General features: G+C 51.0%; 1 protein-coding gene across 3 annotated transcripts in view; it reads right to left on the reverse strand.

Annotated features, from left to right (window-relative positions):
* Window positions 1–11,055: 11,055 nt before the first annotated feature.
* Window positions 11,056–23,024, reverse strand: part of PPP1R13L (protein phosphatase 1 regulatory subunit 13 like) — a 29,241-nt gene continuing 17,272 nt past the window's right edge. The window contains exons 2-12 of one of the 3 annotated variants that reach the window (XM_073642086.1): window positions 18,620–18,711; window positions 17,046–17,167; window positions 16,406–16,916; window positions 16,117–16,215; window positions 15,949–16,034; window positions 14,546–15,409; window positions 14,327–14,464; window positions 13,209–13,342; window positions 12,953–13,119; window positions 12,673–12,869; window positions 11,056–12,034 (exon numbers count right to left, since the gene is read on the reverse strand). In XM_073642086.1, the coding sequence (XP_073498187.1) occupies window positions 11,996–12,034; window positions 12,673–12,869; window positions 12,953–13,119; window positions 13,209–13,342; window positions 14,327–14,464; window positions 14,546–15,409; window positions 15,949–16,034; window positions 16,117–16,215; window positions 16,406–16,916; window positions 17,046–17,167; window positions 18,620–18,711 (2,449 nt within the window). In that variant the 3' untranslated portion in view covers window positions 11,056–11,995. The remainder of the gene's footprint in view (window positions 12,035–12,672; window positions 12,870–12,952; window positions 13,120–13,208; window positions 13,343–14,326; window positions 14,465–14,545; window positions 15,410–15,948; window positions 16,035–16,116; window positions 16,216–16,405; window positions 16,917–17,045; window positions 17,168–18,619; window positions 18,712–23,024) is intronic. The other 2 variants (XM_073642088.1, XM_073642087.1) reach the window with 2 other exon arrangements.

Consider the following 23,024-nt stretch of genomic DNA (forward strand, 5'->3'; position numbering starts at 1 on the left):
CACACAACAACCTGCCACGTACAGCTCAACACAACCGGACCTGCCACTTACAGCTCCCCACCACACAACTGGACCTGCCACGTACTGCTCCCCACAACACAACCGGACCTGCCACGTACAGCTCCCCACAACACAACTGGACCTGCCGCGTACAGCTCCCCACAACACAACTGGACCTGCCACGTACAGCTCCCCACAACACAACCGGACCTGCCACGTACAGCTCCCCACAACACAACTGGACCTGCCACGTACAGCTCCCCACAACACAACCGGACCTGCCACGTACAGCTCCCCACCACACAACTGGACCTGCCACTTACAGCTCCCCACCGCACAACTGGAATTGCCACGTACAGCTCCCCACAACACAACCGGACCTGCCACGTACGGCTCCCCACAACACAACCGGACCTGCCACATACAGCTCCCAACCACACAACCGGACCTACCACTTACAGCTCCTCACAACCGGACACACCATGTACAGCTCCCCACCACACAACCGGACCTGCCACCTACAGCTCCACACAACCGGACCTGCCACGTACAGCTCCCCACCACACAACTGGGACCTGCCACGTACAGCTCCCCACAACACAACCAGACCTGCCACGTACAGCTCCCCACCACACAATAGGACCTGCCACGTACAGCTCCCCACCACACAACTGGACCTGCCACGTACAGCTCCCCACCACACAACCGGACCTGCCGCGTACAGCTCCCCACAACACAACTGGACCTGCCATGTACAGCTCCCCACAACACAACCAGACTTGCCACATACAGCTCCCCACAACACATCCGGACCTGCCACATACAGCTCCCCGCAACACAACTGCACCTGCCACATACAGCTCCCCGCAACACAACTGGACCTGCCACGTACAGCTGTCAACCGGACCTGCCACGTACAGCCCCCCACAACACAACCGGACCTGCCACGTACAGCTCCCCACAACACAACCGGACCTGCCTCGTACAGCTCCCCACAACACAACTGGACCTGCCTCGGTACAGCTCCCCACCACACAACCGGACCTGCCTCGTACAACTCCCCACCACACAACCGGACTTGCAAAGTACAGGTCCCCACCACACAACCGGACCTGCCATGTACAGCTCCCCACCACACAACCGGACCTGCCACGTACAGCTCCCCACCACACAACCGGACCTGCCACGTGCAGCTCCCTCAACACAACTGGACCTGCCACGTACAGCTCCCCACAACACAACCGGACCTGCCGCGTACAGCTCCCCACCACACAACCAGACCTACCACTTACAGCTCCTCACAACCGGACACGCTACGTAAGCTCCCCACCACACAACCGGATCTGCTACAGCTCCCCATCACACAACCGGACCTGCCACGTACAGCTCCCCACCACACAACCGGACCTGCCACGTACAGCTTCCCACCACACAACCGGACCTGCCACATACAGCTCCCCACCAGACAAACGGACCTGCCACGTACAGCTCTCCACCACACAACTGGACCTGCCACGTACAGCTCTCCACAACATAACCGGACCTGCCACATACAGCTTCTCACCACACAACCGGACCTGCCACATACAGCTTCCCACCATACAACCGGAACTGCCGCATACAGCTCCTCACAACCAGACCTGCCACGTACAGCTCCCCACCACGCAATCGGACCTACCATGTACAGTTCCCCACCACGCTATCGGACCTACCATGTACAGCTCCTAACAACTGGAGCTGCCACGTACAGCTCCCCACCACACAACCGGACCTACGATGTACAGCTTCCCACCACGCAACCGGACCTACCATGTACAGCTCCCCACCACACAACCGGACTTACCACGTACAGCACCCCACCACATAACCGGACCTACCACGTACAGCACCCCACCACATAACCGGACCTACCACGTACAGCTCCCCACCACACAACCGGACCTGCCACCTACAGCTCCCCACCACACAACCGGACCAACCACGTACAGCACCCCACCACATAACCGGACCTACCACGTACAGCTCCCCACCACACAACCGGACCTGCCACCTACAGCTCCCCACCACACAACCGGACCTACCACATACAGCACCCCACCACACAACCGGACCTGCCACGTACAGCCCCCCCACACACAACCGGACCTGCCGCGTACAGCTCCCCACCACACAACCGGACCTGCCACCTACAGCTCCCCACCACGTACAGCTCCCCACCACACAACCGGACCTGCCGCTTGCAGCTCCCCACCACACAACCGGACCTGCCGCTTACAGCTCCCCACCACACAACCAGACCTGCCACGTACAGCTCCCCACCACACAACCGGACCTGCCACGTACAGCTCCCCACCACACAAACGGACCTGCCTCGTACAGCTCCCCACCACACAACCGGACCTGCCACTTACAGCTCCCCACCACACATCCGGACCTGCCACGTACAGCTCCCCACCACACAAACGGACCTGCCACGTACAGCTCCCCACCACACAAACGGACCTGCCACGTAAGCTCCCCCCCACACAACCGGACCTGCCGCGTACAGCACACCCCCACACAACCGGACCTGCCACGTACAGCTCCCCCCCACAAAACCGGACCTGCCGCGTACAGCACGCCACCACACAACCGGACCTGCCACGTACAGCTCCCCACAACACAACCGGACCTGCCACGTACAGCTCCCCACAACACAACCGGACCTCCCACGTACAGCTCCCCACCACACAACCGGACCTGCCGCTTACAGCTCCCCACCACACAACCGGACCTGCCACGTACAGCTCCCCACCACACAACGACCTGCCACGTACAGCTCCCCACAACACAACCGGACCTGCCACGTATAGCTCCCCACCACACAACCTGACCTTCCGCTTACAGCTCCCCACAACACAACCGGATCTGCCATGTACAGCTCCCCACAACACAACCGGACCTGCCAGTTACAGCTCCCCACCACACAACCGGACATGCCATGTACAGCTCCCCACAACACAACCGGACCTGCCACGTACAGCTCCCAACAACACAACCGGACCTGCCGCTTACAGCTCCCCACCACACAACGACCTGCCACGTACAGCTCCCCACAACACAACCGGACCTGCCACTTACAGCTCCCCACCACACAACTGGACCTGCCACGTACTGCTCCCCACAACACAACCGGACCTGCCACGTACAGCTCCCCACAACACAACTGGACCTGCCACGTACAGCTCCCCACAACACAACTGGACCTGCCACGTACAGCTCCCCACAACACAACCGGACCTGCCACGTACAGCTCCCCACAACACAACTGGACCTGCCACGTACAGCTCCCCACAACACAACCGGACCTGCCACGTACAGCTCCCCACCACACAACTGGACCTGCCACTCACAGCTCCCCACCGCATAACTGGAATTGCCACGTACAGCTCCCCACAACACAACCGGACCTGCCACGTACGGCTCCCCACAACACAACCGGACCTGCCACATACAGCTCCCAACCACACAACCGGACCTACCACTTACAGCTCCTCACAAACGGACACACCATGTACAGCTCCCCACCACACAACCGGACCTGCCACGTACAGCTCCCCACCACACAACCGGACCTGCCATGTACAGCTCCCCACCACACAACTGGGACCTGCCACGTACAGCTCCCCACAACACAACCAGACCTGCCACGTACAGCTCCCCACCACACAATAGGACCTGCCACGTACAGCTCCCCACCGCACAACCGGACCTGCCGCGTACAGCTCCCCACAACACAACTGGACCTGCCATGTACAGCTCCCCACAACACAACCAGACTTGCCACATACAGCTCCCCACAACACAACCGGACCTGCCACATACAGCTCCCCACAACACAACTGCACCTGCCACATACAGCTCCCCGCAACACAACTGGACCTGCCACGTACAGCTGTCAACCGGACCTGCCACGTACAGCTCCCCACAACACAACCGGACCTGCCACGTACAGCTCCCCACAACACAACCGGACCTGCCTCGTACAGCTCCCCACAACACAACTGGACCTGCCTCGGTACAGCTCCCCACCACACAACCGGACCTGCCTCGTACAACTCCCCACCACACAACCGGACTTGCAAAGTACAGGTCCCCACCACACAACCGGACCTGCCATGTACAGCTCCCCACCACACAACCGGACCTGCCACGTACAGCTCCCCACCACACAACCGGACCTGCCACGTGCAGCTCCCTCAACACAACTGGACCTGCCACGTACAGCTCCCCACAACACAACCGGACCTGCCGCGTACAGCTCCCCACCACACAACCAGACCTACCACTTACAGCTCCTCACAACCGGACACGCTACGTAAGCTCCCCACCACACAACCGGATCTGCCACGTACAGCTCCACATCACACAACCGGACCTGCCACGTACAGCTCCCCACCACACAACCGGACCTGCCACGTACAGCTTCCCACCACACAACCGGACCTGCCACGTACAGCTCCCCACCACACAACCGGACCTGCCACGTACAGCTCCCCACAACACAACTGGACCTGCCTCGGTACAGCTCCCCACCACACTACCGGACCTGCCTCGTACAACTCCCCACCACACAACCGGACTTGCAAAGTACAGGTCCCCACCACACAACCGGACCTACCACGTACAGCTCCCCACCACACAACCGGACCTGCCACGTACAGCTCCCCACCACACAACCGGACCTGCCACGTGCAGCTCCCTCAACACAACTGGACCTGCCACGTACAGCTCCCCACAACACAACCGGACCTGCCGCGTACAGCTCCCCACCACACAACCAGACCTACCACTTACAGCTCCTCACAACCGGACACGCTACGTAAGCTCCCCACCACACAACCGGATCTGCCACATACAGCTCCCCATCACACAACCGGACCTGCCACCTACAGCTCCCCACCACACAACCGGACCTGCCACGTACAGCTTCCCACCACACAACCGGACCTGCCACATACAGCTCCCCACCACACAACCGGACCTGCCACGTACAGCTCTCCACCACACAACTGGACCTGCCACGTACAGCTCTCCACAACACAACCGGACCTGCCACATACAGCTTCTCACCACACAACCGGACCTACCACGTACAGCTCCCCACAACCGGACCTGCCACATACAGCTTCCCACCACACAACCGGAACTGCCGCATACAGCTCCTCACAACCAGACCTGCCACGTACAGCTCCCCACCACGCAATCGGACCTACCATGTACAGTTCCCCACCACGCTATCGGACCTACCATGTACAGCTCCTAACAACTGGAGCTGCCACGTACAGCTCCCCACCACACAACCGGACCTACGATGTACAGCTTCCCACCACGCAACCGGACCTACCACGTATAGCTCCCCACCACACAACCGGACTTACCACTTATAGCTCCTCACAACACAAACGGACCTACCATGTACAGCTCCATGCCACGTACAGCTCCCCACCACACAACCGGACCTGCCACCTACAGCTCCCCACCACACAACCGGACCAACCACGTACAGCACCCCACCACATAACCGGACCTACCACGTACAGCTCCCCACCACACAACCGGACCTGCCACCTACAGCTCCCCACCACACAACCGGACCTACCACGTACAGCACCCCACCACACAACCGGACCTACCACGTACAGCTCCCCACCACACAACCGGACCTACCACATACAGGTCCCCACCACACAACCGGACCTACCACGTACAGCTCCCCACCACACAACCGGACCTACCACGTACAGCTCCCCACCACACAACCGGACCTACCACATACAGCTCCCCACCACACAACCGGACCTGCTATGTACAGCTCTCCACCACACAACCGGCCTCGGCACGAACAGCTGTCCACAACACAACTGCACCTGTCACGTACAGTGTTCCACTACACAACCAGATCTACACGTATAGCTCTCCACCACACAAACGGACCTGCCGTGTACAGCTTCATGGTATGGGTGTCACTAATATTCGTTAAGTTGACATTGTGCAGCACACTTATGTGTGACCTGCGCCGTATAGAAACCTCATAAAAAATAATATTTATAATGCTCGGCAGTTGCCCCCAGAGATGGTCCAGGTGTAAGGGCTCGTTCATCAGTATTTTGCACCTGTTCTGCGTCTTATCATGGAGGCTGCAGCCTCCTGCAGGGTGGTGGTATTGTGACCAGGTATTGGTAAGTATGGCCGCTCTTTTTCTGTGGTGTTTTTTTGAGAGGGGTTTGATGTCTTTTTCCGTGAATTGCTTGTAATATGAAGGAACTGTGGAACCTACACAACCAGACCTGTTAACCCTCCGTCACATACAATATCGGTTCTAACGAGTTCACATACAATGTAACTGTCAGGCGCAGGCTAGAAAAATACCTATAATATCTAATGTTTGCAATTTCAGTGCTCTAAAAGTGATCAGTGACCTTCATAGGGATGTAATAAAAGAGACTACACATAATCAGGTGCAAAAAAACCCCATTTACTTAACATAAAGCTAATAACTCTGAAATACAAACATTTCAAAACTCCCGCCAAATAGTCCCCAGTTCGACTCTGTCAAAAAACTCTACAAAGAAAATTTATGGAAACAAACTTAATTTTAAGGTACCTTAAGTACTATTAAACACATATTCAATCAGAATTAGATCCTGAAGTTTCCCCAGAAAAATTACACTTGCAGAGCAAAGAGCAAGAATTACACATCACTTTTGCATGTGTCAGGCAGATTGCATTATGACATTTGTGACATTCATAATTAGAAAGCCTTCTGATTCCGCTTTCCGTGGTGCAGGTGGTGCATCTCCTTCTTTTGGGAGGTGGTGCAGGTGGTGCATCTCCTTCTTTTGGGAGGTGGTGCAGGTGGTGAATTTTCACTATCATCTTCTGGGCGGAATCTTTTGAGCTGAACTTGAAGGCGAGAGGGGATACCGATTGTTTTCATACTTCTCCTGCGTAGCTCTCCAAGCACTAGTTCATGGGCCAATTTTTTCAGATAGAATCGTCTACGGAGTGGTTCAAGCTTGTTTTCAAGGTAAATGACTTGTGAATTTATACCACCCAAATTCAACATAGCAAAAAATATGACCATTGGCCAGCCTTTGGTGTTTCTGCTAACGTTGAAAGTTGAGCACATCTGATCAGCTGTATCAACACCCCCTTTGGTTGCATTATAAAATGTAATTATCTCCTTTTTTTTTTTGTGCCTCAGTCCCAGGATCGATGGCATCATCATCATGAAGTGTTGATAGAAGAAGTACAATTTTTTTTGCTTGTGGTACATAGGAAACCAAAACCTTTCCATTATGGAATGCAAACATACTGCTGTACTGTTGTCTCCCTTTCACACTTACAAACTGTGTAGGCAATTCTTTTTTATTTTTTCTTACAGTTCCGACATATGAAAGCTTCTGCATTTTCAGATAATCAATCAGATCACAATTTGAAAACCAATTGTCAGCTGTTATATTGCGACCCGATCCAAATAAGGGCTCAGCCAGTCTTTTTACAACATCACTGGGTTTGTTGCTGACACAGTAAGGACCTTCTGGTTGTTTTCCTGCATAAACTTCCAGATTGTAAGTGTAGGTCTTACTGGCATCAACAATGGCATACATTTTTATTCCATATTTGTTAGGCTTTGATGGAATATATTGACGAAAGGCACATTTACCTCAAAAACCAGGGAGCATTTCGTCAAAAGTGAGATTCTCCCCAGGGCAATAGCTTTTTTTACAGTTTTCAACAAATTTTTGGAATATATCACGAATTGGAGCAAGTCGGTCATGTGTTTTACGTTCGGTTCGGGTAGTTCTGTCGTCAAACCGAAGGCAACGAATTAGAAGCTTGAATCTGTTTATGGACATAACAAGGCCAAATTTTTCAACTCCATCCCCATCTTTACTCCAAAGTTCCTCCAAACTTTGTCTATTTGCGCTATAAGCTCCTGCAAGGTATAATAATCCAAAAAAAGCACGCAGTTCTATTTCATCTGTGGCCTTGATGGTTCTGTTGCAGATGAACTTGTCCTTTATAATGTCTATATATTGGTTGGTATATGTGACAATAGAGTCCAGAATGTCATCTGTGAATAAACTATTCCAGCATTCAACTGCAGTTTTTGCATTACTTGCAGTTCCTATAACTGCAGGAAGGTGAGTAATAATGTTTTGAGGTTCCCTATGTTTTTTTCTGGAGTGGCTTCTTGTTCCATTGTTTTTTTTTATCTTTTCCCATATAATAAGATTCTACATCTTCATCCTCATCACTGTCACCATCTTGCTCTGTTTCAGAATCCACTTCACATACTTCCACCTCATCATGAGAATCAATCTCACTTTCATCTCCTAAATCCTCATTCAGTGTGGGGGTCTGCATCATCTAACAGCATGTTTGTTACTTCCTCAACATCAAGGTTTTTTGATAAATTGTACATTTTCCTTTCCATTTCAGCAGATAATCTGAAGCAAGAGAATGAATATGTGTTAGGGAACTACTGTATATGCCTGAGCAGCACACTTTCTTTTTTAATCTGCCTTATTTCTATGAAATATCCTCACACTTTGTGCTATACATTCATAAAACAAGCTAAATAAACAATTGTGATGAATAAAAACATAAAATACCAACCTTATTGAGTGTGATGTGTTCACATACAATGAGCCTGAGAGATTAGCGCAGTTATATCTGTCCTCCTGAAGCTCTGCAATCCAACTGTGGTATGAGGTTTCACAGAGCTGCTAGAGACAGGAGACTACCTGGAGGGAGGGGTTTCCTCACAATCTGGTGAGGAAGGAGAAATGAAAGTAAAAGAGATGTGCCTGTCAGGCCTATTGTATGTGACGGAGGGTTAAGTACACCTCTCTAGTACACAACTGGACCCATCGTGTACACCTGTGTGCGAAACAGCCGGCCAGTCACAGACTCGCCCTCATACCACCTTCCCGATGCTTATATGAGGGGAGTTTGGGATAGACGACCTTTCTGATGGGAGTATTAGGAGGGCATAATTTAGATGACCTTGCTGACTGTTGTATGAGTCAATATAGATGACTTTTCTGCCGTGTGAATGAAGAAAGCATGGCATAGAAGACCTGCCTGACGTATGTATTATGGGTAGGGATGAACGGACCTGTGGAAGTTCGGGTTCTGGTACCCAACCCGAAGTTTAGTAAAAAAAAAAAAATGTGGGTTGGGTACCAGAACCTCATTGAAAACTGGGAACTTTGGATCTGGAAAAAAAAAAATCTCTCTCTCGTTCCAGGACTTCCTCCGGAACGCTGAACATTAAAACGGACTTTCCGAAGAAGTCCGTGTTCGGAGTTTAGCACCGGACACTAAATGTCCAGTATGAACCCTGAACTTTTAAGTTCGGGTTCATTCAAGTATAATTATGGGAGCTCGGTGGAGATGACCTTTCTGACTGGCATATGACTGGAGCTTGGTATAGAAGATCTCGATGTAGATGTCCTTTCTGATGGGTGTTTGAAGGAAGTTTTGTATAGAAGAAATGACTGGTCTTTGAGGAGAACTGTGTAGCCAATCTTTCTGATGGATGTATGAGGAGAACATAGTATAGAAGACCTTTCTGACAGGTATATGAGGGGAGCACAGGATAGACGGCCTTTCTGAGGGGAGCTTGATATAGAAAACCTTTCTAGTAGGTACTATATATGAAGAGAGCTCTGTACTGGCAACCTAACACGTATATGAGGGGAGCACAGTGAAGGGGACCCTTTCTGTCAAGCGTATGAAGGACGCTCAGTATAGACACCTTTTCTGATGCCTGTATGAAGAGATCTGAGTATAGTAGACCTTTCTCACAGTTGTATGAGGGAAGTTTGGTATAGAAGGACTTTTTGACGGTTGTATGAGGGGAAGCTCGGTATAGATGACCTTTCTGATGGCTGTATGAGGGAAAATCAGTATAGAAGAAATGACGGGTCTTTGAGGAGAACTGTGTAGACAACCTTTCTGACAGACATATGAGGGGAGCTGGATATAGAAAATCCTTCTAATAGGTATATGAAGAGAGCTCTGTATTGGCAACTTAACAGGTAAATGAGGGGAGCACTGTGAAGGGGACCTTTCCGACAGGCGTATGAAGGAAGCTCAGTATAGCCAACTTTTCAGATGGGTGTATGAGGGGAGCTCGGTACAGAATATGGTTCTGACTTGTGTATGAGGGGAACTCGGTATAAACAACATTTTTTCCTGGGTGTCTGAGGGGCACTTGGCATTAATGACCTTTTGGGTGTATAAGGGGTAGGTCCTTAAAGGGACTCTGTCAAAGAATGACTGTTCAAACCAAGTACAGGAGCTCAGTGCATCATGGTGAGGCCAGAGATTTAACTACACCTTTGCACCTGCTTACTTTCCCTCTATCTACACCCTCCCCCTTTCAATTGACAGCTTTGTCTTGATAAATCCAGAGGAGGGTGGAGATGGATGGAAAAACAAGTAGGTGGGAAGGTGTAATTAAATGTGTATGTATGAGGAGAGCTTGGTATAGGCAAGTGTCCTGCTGAGTGTAAAAACCGTCCTGACAAGTGTATGTGATCATTACTCCTGGTGTAGGACGAGGAGCTCAGCATAGACAACATTACTCCCAGGTCAGATTGAGCACACAAGGTCCCTTGTACTATGCCCCGTCAAGTGTGGTGCCATTATAGTAACAACCAGTTCCAGCTGGGACATACCCATATCAGCACATTGATGACGTCTGCGCTGCTAGTCCCTGATGTGTAGGCTCCAGTTTAATAGATTATGGTGACTGCTCATTTCATAGAATGGTAGAGTTGGAGGGGACCTCCAGGGTCATGGTGTCCAACCCCCGGCTCAATGCAGGATTCACTAAACCATCTCAGACAGATATCTATCCAGCCTCTGTTAGAAGGCTTCCATTGAAGGAGAACTCACCACCTCTCGTGGCCGCCTGTTCCCCTCATTGATCACCCTCACTGTCAAGTTTTTCTAATATCTAATCTGTATCTTCTCCCTTTTAGTTTCATTCCATTGCTTCTCGTGTTTCCATGTGCAAATGAGAATAAGGATGATCTCTCTATACTGTGACAGCCCTTCAGACATTGTAGACAGCTATTAAGTCTCCTCTTAGCCTTCTTTTATACAAGCTAAACATTCCCAGATCCTTTAACCATTCCCCGTAGGACATAGTTTGCAGTCCGCTCACCATTCTGGTAGCTCTTCTCTGAACTTGCTCCAGCTTCTTCATGTCTTTTATAAAATGTGGTGCCCAGAACTGGACACAGTATTCCAGGTCTGACCAAGGAGGAGTAGAGGGGGATAATTACTTCACGTGATCTAAACTCCGCTTCACTTGATACATCCCAGAACTGTGTTTGCCTTTTTTGCTGCTGCATCACACTGTTGACTCATGTGCGGTCTGTGATCTATTAGTATACTCAAGTCTTTTTCACACGTGCTGTTGCTTTGTTCTATTCTTCCCATTCTGTAGATGTAATTTTCATTTTTTTTGCCTAGATGTAGAATCTTGCATTTCTCCCTATTAAATACCATTCTATTAGTCGCTGCCCATTGCTCAAGCTTATCTAGATCCTTCTGAATCCTTTTTATGTCTTCTCTAGTGTTGGCTATCCCTCCTAGCTTTGCATTGTTTGCAAATTTACATGGGTGGAGAGGTTTAATTTCTTCCTGCGCCCCTCTTCAGGCGATGCCCAGGTGAATCAGAGACCGAACTCCTCAAATGCAGCGATTTGGGTCTTTTTATTTCAGTCATGTGAAAAAAAAAAAATAATCAAACATTTACAACTGATAACCAAAACTTGACTGGAACCACAGAAACCATCACTGCTTGTCATTTTATTAGAAAAAGGACTTTTTGTACAAACTCTAGAGGAACGGGGAGAAAAAGTGACAATCAGACACATCAACACATACACACAGCCGCTTGTACACGCACACACAATCTTCTGCTGACGTCTCACAGAGGACTGCGCTGCGGGCGAAGCCTCGGGTACATCTGTAATACAAAAGTGAAGACAACAGTGAATGTGACAGTCGGTAGCGCCACCTGGAGGAACAGAGTTATATTACATTAGAAAATGAGTGATCATATGATACCACATGGAGGAAGGGATCCTAAATCTCCATCTTGGCTGGGTAAGCTAGATATATTAATGTTTAAATAATGTTCTATTTGGAAGTTGTACATCTTCTAGAGATTCTTTTATAATATCACAGCTTTATATACAAGATGACGCTGCGCTGGCGCCACACATTTCAGACTTTGCGCTGGTTGCAATGCATCAGTATTTCGATGCTTACCCCGAAATAGGAAGAAATCTCCAGCGATCAGGAAATAAAATGTCCAAAAACTATTTATGAAAATCCAATAAAACCATCAATATGGAATCAGCAACCACCAAGTGTCCAATATTAAGATCGACGCATTTCGAATGCACCAGTCTTAAGTCATGATCTGACGTGATTTTCATAAATAAAAGTTTTTGGACATTTTATTTCCTGATCGCTGGAGATTTCTTCCCATTTCCTGCATTGTTTCCCACCCGGACCAGGATGGCTCCTTAGAAGCAAGGTGCATATACCAATTGGTGAGCTGACTTTTCCTTCCCCCCCCTCTCCCTATGTTACACTTACCCCAAAATAGTTGCGGGGCACATAGCCCTCTCGGCCACACAGCGCTGCCCACCACCAGGTACCGCCTTCTCCGTCTTTTCTAAGAACGGTGACCGTGTCACCCTCACGTACGGACAACTCATCGGCAAACTCCGCAGTGTAATCCCACAAGGCATAGACGACTCCACTTTGTGTCTCTCCCATACAATGCTCCACCTCTGAGAGAAGGAAGAGAAAAATCCTTGTGATGAGGATCCATAGGGATGGGTGAGGCGCAGAGGACCTGTGGCAGGAGCCTTACCGGTCAGGTAGGTGAGACATTCTTTGTAGCCTTCCCTATAGGGATCACATTTATCCACAGCTAAACTGCCATCACTTTGAGTTGTAGCAAAGATGGCGGCACCGTGTCGCACTAGAATATAACAGATCTGAAGGTCGTTGCAGGAAGCGGCGCAGTGAAGAGGAGTCCTGAGGAGAACAAATTCACCTGCATCATTTCACCTGTTCACTGTAAATGACCCATCACCTCAGGTTTGTTATTTCCTCCCCCATCTTACCATCCATGGCTGTCCGCTGCATTGACGTTGGCACCGTGGTTAAGTAGCAGGTTAACAATATGGAAATTGGCCCCACAGATGGCATTATGAAGGGCAGTGATGCCCTCCTCATTCGGCTGGCTCGGATCTTTGACCTAAAAAACAAGAGGAAATTGAAAAATCAGTAAAAAGAAAAGAAAGGAATCCGTGTACAAGACTTCCAACCAGAAGGGCCACGGGATCCAAATATAGTCAAAATGGGACGTTGCAACCCAACGAAGGTGGAAAATTCATATGGACGGATCTACAGCTAGGAGCTCCTGATGATGGAGGCTGCCAATGCACATGGTGGGATCTACTTCTGAAGACTATAGTGAGGTCACCAATGCAGGGGCATGCATGCCATTAGTGCAACCACACAAGGGCCCAAGAGATTAGGGGGCCCATTCCAACCACCAAAGTAGGTGAAATTGTGCATTATGATGAGCTATGGACCTGCTAAGGGGCCCTTTTCTGTCCGTGTCTGCATCAAATTTTAAAGATGATGGCAAAATCTGTAATGTATATGAAAGGTTCTGTTCCCGAACATAACGTTGGCAAAGTATATGGATTTATCTGGTTCTGAAGACTGTGTTAAAATCTACAATGTATATGGATGAATCCGCTCTAGAAGATGAAGTCTCCAATGTGTATGCTTAGATTTTCTCTAGGGGACGGTGACAAGTTCTCCAATCTACAAGGAAGGTCCTGATCCTGAAGAGAATGATAAAGTCTACAATGTCTGTGGATGGAACCGCTTTAGAAGATAATGGTGGACTCTCCAATTTATATGGACGGATCAATGAATACGGTGATATCAGCCCATGGATAGACCAGTGACGTTTCCAATGTACATGTCTCTGCTCAGAAAATTGAAGTCTCCAATGAATTTACCTAGCTGACATGTTGCTGGAATAAATATATATATGTATATAGCACTATGGTCAGATACAGAGACCCTGGAGACACCATCCAGTTTTCTCTGCAGTCATCTTTATGCCCTCTCCCCAGAAATATGATCAAGATACAGATGTCATCTATCAAAAATAACCCAACCTCATGTGTTTCTGCTGCCCTCACTTCTGGTTCATATGACCTACCTCCCTCAAAGCCTGAGTGACCACATCCAGCTCTCCAGTTAGTGCCCCATCAAGTAGCAGAATTAGGGGGTCCAGCCGGGCACGTCTGGGCCGAGCCATTCGTGGAAGATTACGACCTTTCAAAGCTGAACGTATTTCCTAAAACAAAGCAGAAGTCAACTCTTCATTATCAATCTTTACAACCAACATGGTCTTTGTTCTAATTAGACCTTCTCTTACCAGGGTTTGTCCTCCGCTGACCACAACTGGAACACTGAATTCCACCTCTGGAGCTGTGGCGCCCACCCGAGACTCCGATGCCTCCAGAATGATGCAGACAGGGTCCTCAGGAACAACTGTAGGCTTGTATGTGGTGCCTTCAGGCTTTTCTTCATTTCTAGGCTCCTCAGGAATGGTCTTCATTCTGGAGATAATCTCTGCCTCTGCAACTTGTTCTTCTAAGGAAGGAGCTGCTTTATTTCCAGATCCTTGAAGTTTCTCCTCATTTTTTGTCTGTTCTGGAACAGAAGAGGATTTTGGAGTCGCCTTTCCAAATAGTCGTCCCATGATTTGCCGGTACTGCCGTCTGTCTGAAGGAAGAGGGGGGGCCTGTGCAGTGTGCTCCTGAGAGCCTCGTCTCCTCAGTGGTCGCGGCATATCTTCCAGGACCCTCTGTACCTCTGCTAATGATGGGGGCAGTTGCGGCTGAAGGCGAGTGGGGCTTAAAGGCCGGGGGACCTCTTCATTTGCAGGTGGAGTCACGACTGTTACTACAGGAATGGGAATGTCCGGTACCACAGGAATGGACACTGGTGCTGGAGGTGGCATATTCATTGGAGTAGATGAATACATCTGAGGTGGAGCCTGGTGCTCCCAGAATGCATTCTGTAGACGGAAGATCATTGAGAGGGGCAGAGGTCTGTGTGGCTGACCCCGACCTCCAGGTGGAGGGACAGGAATGCGAGAAATGGGCTGCTGAGAGGGAAGAGATCTGGGCAAGGTTCCTGCTCCAGACTTCCAACCAGGATCAGGCCCCTGAGAACCACGGTCTGTAGAGGAGAACTTGTAGCCCCGAGGAAGTGTAGAGGAGACAGAGACATCACCCTAAGGGGAGAGAAAATGTAATTAGTTATTACACCAAATGGCTCATCACCTACATGGGACCCTGATTTGAGCACCTCCGTTAGGCACTACCACACCCCCCTCCCACTCCGTGCACCTTCACTCTTGTATGACCCTTATCCTGCATCACTGTGAGTGAAGCCGACATGAAGATTTTGCAAGAGAATCCCCCCCCCCCCCCCCCGAACCTTGCACAAAGCTATTTTTGTATACCCTGAACATTTTGGCCTCTGTCAGTAGAACATTCTGTGTCACGCAGGCCTGGGGGTGCCGCACACAATGACTCACAACTGTCTACTGGTTACCAGACTAGTGACAACCTGACCTGAGGCTGATCTGCCAACCAGATCCCATCACATGTGAGAACACCTTGGGCCAAGGGATCATCTTACATCAGAGCTTCACGTGTGAATTACCTTTTATTTAACGTGAATAATCGCACACCCAATGCACAATGTATGTGAAAGGTCCTGCACAAGCTCTACCAGGACATTGTTACCCTGCTCTGTTTCTTCACCCACCTTGCTCTTTACCGGGGTCGGGTCTAGGCTGGTTTCCCTCCAGGCCTTCACTACAGGAACTCCACTCAAAGACGCTCGATCAGACCCTGTAGAGAACAAATAAGAAAAAATGTGAGAGGGAAAAAACGTCCTACTGGAGTCTGAGCCACATTCATGAAGCTCACTCACTATCTTGCATGGTCTTCTTGTCGTACACTGTGTCCAGGTCAGACTCATTCCAGCTGCGCTGGTGAGGTGGGCGCCGGCGCAGAGAGTTGACGTCATCTGCTGAGGAAACAGGGCAAACTTAAGACACCCAAAGACGTCCTAATCCTACTGATCACCGCGATAGCTACAACACTGGCAGGAGCTCTGTCTGAGATCAGGACATCCTGTAAATGACTACTACTCCCATCTGACTGTAATTATGGGGGAAAAGGCCAATCATATGTTTTCACCATAAATATTATTCAGTCACCTGAGAAGCGAGGCTGGGAGAATCCTAGAGGGATCTCATAGGCTGGAGGGGGTCTCTGTGGTGGAGCCCATTCTGTGTACATGCCCATGGGTGGTCCATCGGGGATAGGCGACACTGACCTAGGCCCGTAGCCATAATCATAGGAGCCAGAAGACAGACGAGAGGTGGTGGACGATGTTGGGCGATCATAGTACTGGAGACGAGGAGAGGAAGGGCGACCCCAGGATGGTCGTGATGGGACAGTCATATAGGGGTCGCCACTATCAGAAGGCAAGGACCTCCGTGTAAAGTTTGGGGAGGAGCTGAAGGACATGGAGGGCACTGTGGATGTGGAGTTCATGGTCAAAGATGGAGGCATCGGGGCTGCCAGGGAAGACTCTTGTCTGGGTCTGTTCAAATGCAGAGGTGATGTCAGACTGACTGACGTTGGGCTCTGTGATGACACGGACCGGCGGGTGAGGGACGGAGACATGGTGGGATTGGCATTCTGATAACTGGAAGCTTCTGGGCCCTATGAAGAGACAGGACAAGGGTTAGACTTGTATGTGGTCACGATTCCGGCCAATTCATCAGACAGACCAGATCCGAGGGTCAATGTGGCTGCAGCCTTAGAGGCACAGACTGACGCTATTACTCGTACCTCCACCTTGCTGGGGATACTGGGCGACTTCCCCTTCTCCAGTTCCCATCTCAGTTCATCCAGTTTGGCTGTGGCCGAGTCTAGTTCCATCTGTTTCATATTCAGCTCTTGAGCCGCCAAAGCTGTGGCGAAACCAAACAAAACCATCATCAACGGCGAAGGGGAAATCTACAGAGGACCCTCCCCAATATCCACAGCTCTATCAACCCACACAAGCCAGAAACCTGAGCCAGCCGAGACGTCTCATCTTCCGGATTATGGGCAGAGCCCCGGCACTGAGCGGCCAAAGCCTCATCTGGTAGTAATTGGGGTAAGAGGAGCCTCGGCAGCCCGGGGATAGCGCTGACCCTTCTACCCACAATGCACTTCATTGACTCCCTCCCAATGTCCTGTATTGTGTATCGTCTTCCAGTGCGGAGGGTGCTGCGTCTTGGACTGTACCCACATGGCAACACTTCCTGTCCTCCTATCAGATGGTAGCGCAAGTAAACATCTCCCCTCCCCCACAGCGCAACCTGCCGCCAGATTATCACATCTAATCTATCAAATGAGAGGAGATAATTAAGAATTAAAAGTCGGGAGACTCCTCTGCCATCTCTGCACACATGACTGTACGTGGGGTGGACGGGAGGGATCTGCTCGGTATCTGTGTTGCCCAATGTGCCGGTCCCATCCCTGTACAAATACTCCACCCTGCAATCATCTGTATTTATTATATCGTTACCGATGACAAACACTATATACTGTGTAAGAAGAGCCCAGACCCTGGGACCGGAGCTTATAGATCACCCCAGAACATATACCAAGCTGTGTACAGCTCCATATACACTATGTGTGTCTGTGTATAGGAACCGCCTGGTCCATAAACAGCACCTCATACACAACCGATGTGAGACCATGTATATACCGCTATATATATTTTTTTTATAGCATTCTATCATCACCTTATACACTAGGGCGCCATACAGCCCAAATGTACACAACTGTATACACTGCTCTATAATCCTGTGCTGGGTCCTCCATACCCAGCAGCCCTCCATAGCCAGCCCGCGCCGGGTCCTACAGAGCAGCCCTCCATAGCCAGCCCGCGCCGGGTCCTACAGAGCAGCCCTCCATAGCCAGCCCGCGCCGGGTCCTACAGAGCAGCCCTCCATAGCCAGCCCGCGCCGGGTCCTACAGAGCAGCCCTCCATAGCCAGCCCGCGCCGGGTCCTTCAGAGCAGCCCTCCATAGCCAGCCCGCGCCGGGTCCTACAGAGCAGCTCTCCATAGCCAGCCCGCGCCGGGTCCTACAGAGCAGCCCTCCATAGCCAGCCCGCGCCGGGTCCTACAGAGCAGCCCTCCATAGCCAGCCCGCGCCAGGTCCTACAGAGCAGCCCTCCATAGCCAGCCTGCGCCGGGTCCTACAGAGCAGCCCTTCATAGCCAGCCTGCGCCGGGTCCTACAGAGCAGCCCTTCATAGCCAGCCTGCGCCGGGTCCTACAGAGCAGCCCTCCATAGCCAGCCTGTGCAAAGACTTATAGATTATATACTCTGCACATTTCAGCTCTGTACCTACTTGGATGTGGTCACTTACACTGGAAGTCCAGGTCCAGGAGGGAGTGCGCAGATTTGACGTTGTCGCTCGCCATCTTGCAGACCCTGTCCCTCCAGCCGAGCAGCTTGGTCCTGGGAAGAAGAACTGCCATTAGAGAAGAGGGAAAGTGGAGATGCAAGCAGAGGCAGGTGCATGGGCCAAAGGCGAGGAGATAGTGTGAGCCAGGAGGAGGGAGACACAAAGAAACATATCAGGTGCGAGTGACTCAGGCTCGGGGCGGGGAGACAGACACCAGGAATGTGACAGATTCATGTGAACCTGGCTGGGACAGTATGGAGGTGGATTCTTACCCCAGGGGCAAAAGGGAGCGGCGGTAAACACACAAACAGCACACAAAAACCTAATTCAGAAAGACTTCAGAGCAGAGAAGAGATGGAGACGTGATACACTGACCCCAGGAGCTCACAATCAAATCTCCACATCTCACTGGAACAATGTATCACTCCCATCATCCCAGACCCCAGGAGCTCACAGCCCACGTAACGAATAACTCCCATCATCCCGGACCCCAGGAGCTCACAGCCCACGTAACAAATAACACCCATCATCCCGGACCCTAGGAGCTTACAGCCCACGTAACGAATAACTGCCATCATCCCGGACCCTAGGAGCTCACAGCCCACGTAACAAATAACTCCCATCATCCCGGACCCTAGGAGCTCACAGCCCACGTAACGAATAACGCCCATCATCCCGGACCCTAGGAGCTCAAAGCCCACGTAACAAATAACTCCCATCATCCCGGACCCCAGGAGCTCACAGCCCACGTAACAAATAACTGCCATCATCCCGGACACCAGGAGCTCAAAGCCCACGTAACGAATAACTGCCATCATCCCAGACACCAGGAGCTCAAAGCCCACGTAACGAATAACTGCCATCATCCCGGACACCAGGAGCTCAAAGCCCACGTAACGAATAACTGCCATCATCCCGGACCCCAGGAGATCACAGCCCACGTAACAAATAACGCCCATCATCCCAGACCCCAGGAGCTCACAGCCCATGTAACAAATAACTGCCATCATCCCGGACCCCAGGAGCTCACAGCCCACTTAACAAATAACTGCCATCATCCCGGACCCCAGGAGCTCACAGCCCACGTAACGAATAACTCCCATCATCCCGGACCCCAGGAGCTCACAGCCCACGTAACGAATAACTCCCATCATCCCGGACCCCAGGAGATCACAGCCCACGTAACAAATAACGCCCATCATCCCGGACCCCAGGAGCTCAAAGCCCACGTAACAAATAACTGCCATCATCCCGGACCCCAGGAGCTCACAGCCCACTTAACAAATAACTGCCATCATCCCGGACCCCAGGAGCTCACAGCCCACGTAACGAATAACTCCCATCATCCCGGACCCCAGGAGCTCACAGCCCACGTAACGAATAACTCCCATCATCCCGGACCCCAGGAGATCACAGCCCACGTAATGAATAACTGCCATCATCCCGGACCCCAGGAGTTCACAGCCCACGTAACAAATAACTGCCATCATCCCGGACCCCAGGAGGTCACAGCCCACGTAACAAATAACTGCCATCATCCAGGACCCCAGGAGGTCACAGCCCACGTAACAAATAACTCCCATCATCCCGGACCCCAGGAGATCACAGTCTGGATTAGATGAGCGGCCGGCTTCACTGATATCAGGGAGCTCTGCAAGTTTTTATCTAATGGGTTTGGGGGACTTCAGAAAGCAAGCTGAGGGTCCACTTTCACGGCGGACCAGAGGCCACACCCCTCGGTGCACCTATAAAACACATTATATAAGGCAGATATTCGGGTCAGGGTTACAGCGGGCGTCTCATCTGATGTAACAAGCTGGTATCTTCCTCGTTGGCAGCACATAAAGGTGGAGGCCGCTTCCTCCTTTGCACTGTGGCTACTTGCCATACGAACGCCTAATACATGACCACCAGCGCCAGGATGACCGCACCCAACAATGTCTGAGGACCAGTGAGAAGAGGCAACATTGCCAAAGATGGAAAACCACCAGTGGAGGCGACGCTATAATGGCCGCTTCCTGTAATAATACACGATATGTAATCGGGAAGATATTTGGGTCAGGGTTACAAAGATGACGTCTCGTCTCCTGTAATCAGCTAGTATCATCTTCCTTGTCTGAGAACTTCCTGATGGCTGCAGATGAGGGTCAGAGGAGTCTTCATCCTCAGCACGGGGCCAGACTGCCCATCTGCAAATTCTGGCAAATGCCATATGGGGAGGGCCGGCAGTGCGCCGCTAGGGTCCGCGGTACTTATAATGGCATCCACTCAGTGTAAAAAGAGAATATAAGGAGGAGGCACCCAGGGGGGGAAAAGCGCATCACCGCATCGAGGCACCCGGGGGGGGGGGGGAACCGCACCAAAGCACCAGAGGGGGGAACCCGCTTTGAGGCACCCGCCGGATGGGGGTGTGTGTGTGTTTTTTTTGGGGGGGGGGGGGGGGGGGGTAAGAGATTGCATCAAGGCACCCGGCAGGGCTGTGGAGTCGGTAAGCCAAACCTCCGACTCCTCAATTTCCATGTCTCCGACTCCCTCATACATGGCTCATGTTTAAGTGATAAATTTACTGTAGCACAGATTCATCTCAGCTAAAAGTCCAGACCCTTAGATCAGGAATAGGACAGACATTTATAGGACATTTCAGAACTTTCCCAAATTCTTATGAAATAAAGATTCCCCACAAACTGCATTGTACTACTGCATCCAATTTATTATATATTTTAGGAGTTGGAGTCGACTCCACAGCTCTGGCTCCCGGGGTGGGATGGGGTGAACCGCATCGAGGCTCCCGGGGAAGGAGATGGTAAACCGCATCGAGGCGTCCGGGGGGGGGTGAAATATATCGAAATGTTGAGGCACCCGGGGGGGGGGCGAACAGCATCGAGGCACCCGGGGGGGTGGGGGGGTGTGTGTGAATGAACCGCACTGAGGCATCCGGGGATGAAAGGTGGGGGTGAACCATTATTACTCTATGGAGGTCAGTGTGGTGTGTCTGTACATTCCACTGAGAATCGTCATGAATGTACAAAGTCCTGATGGCGGTCTGGGCCAAATGGAGAAGAAAATGCAAAATGAATGACTATGATCAGAGAGACCATGAACTGTGAGTCACAATGTCTGCAGATCGCCTGTCTGAACGATATCTGCCACTGTACGGGGGTCATATTGTGGTGGTATTATTCAGTCACTCTGCGGTGGTTATATGTGCTCATGGTGTGGTGCCATTATTTGCCTTTATATAGCAGTATTATTGGATTGGAAAATTAGCCTTTGTGCTGTCGCACGTCACTGCTGATCTCCAGCACCGGTCATCGTTCAACCCTAAAATCTCACTAAAGCCGCGGGACCCCAGGACCCTTTAAGGGATGTGGGGTAACTGTGATCTAATCACCTGTATTACCCTCTGGACATTATACCCCAGAGGCAGCGGTCGGATCGCACCAAGTTTATGACAAATCGGTAATGTCCAGGGACGTATCCACAGGACGTAGAGCCACGACATATTGCACGACTCATTAAAGGGTTGATTGTGACTTGTAGGACTGCTGCTTCCAATAGGTGGCGCTATAGAGTTCAAGTCCTCTTTTTCTCTGAGAGGCAATTTGCATATTAAATTTCCCAGAGGAGCATTGCATGGCGAATAAGCCTCCTTACCTTGACGTGACAAGAGCCGGTGGGTCACTCTCCACTAGGAGATAATCACGCCACACACTGCCACCTACTGTAGAACATGCACACTACACAAAATATAGAAATCCACACAAGTCCCTGTCCACACATGACCGACCCGCCACACTGCGCACTGCATGTATGGCCACCGTGGCATGTATACACTCAGGAGATATACACCGCACAGTGGCCACAGCCTCGATGGATGGATGTCGTGGCATTCGTCCACCATAGGAACCTGCTGTAAAATAACTTTTTTTAAGCAGCTCTCTGTATAGGATGACGCAGTCCTGACTGTACTGTTATACAGATGGTGCACGGATGGAGGACAAGGGAAAGCACTTCTGTCCTTCATTTTTGGACAAAAGGCCTAAAAGAGCAATAAAAGTCGGGAAAAGCTTCTAACAGACCTTAGGTCAAGTGTGAAAAGTCCTCCACACACCACCAAAGCTGCTCACCAGCTAGTGATGATAGAACCACCTGTCCTCCACACACCACCAAAGCTGCTCACCCACTACTGATGATAGAACCACCTGTCCTCCACACACCACCAAAGCTGCTCACCCACTACTGATGATAGAACCACCTGTCCTCCACACACCACCAAAGCTGCTCACCCACTACTGATGATAGAACCGCCTGTCCTCCACACACCACAGAACCCTTCCGTGATGCCCCTGCACACACGGCGCGGGGG

This window comes from Phyllobates terribilis, unplaced genomic scaffold (genome assembly GCF_046119375.1).
Source record: "Phyllobates terribilis strain yellow unplaced genomic scaffold, ASM4611937v1 Scaffold_7__3_contigs__length_470593459, whole genome shotgun sequence".
NCBI classification, from domain to species: domain Eukaryota; kingdom Metazoa; phylum Chordata; class Amphibia; order Anura; family Dendrobatidae; genus Phyllobates; species Phyllobates terribilis.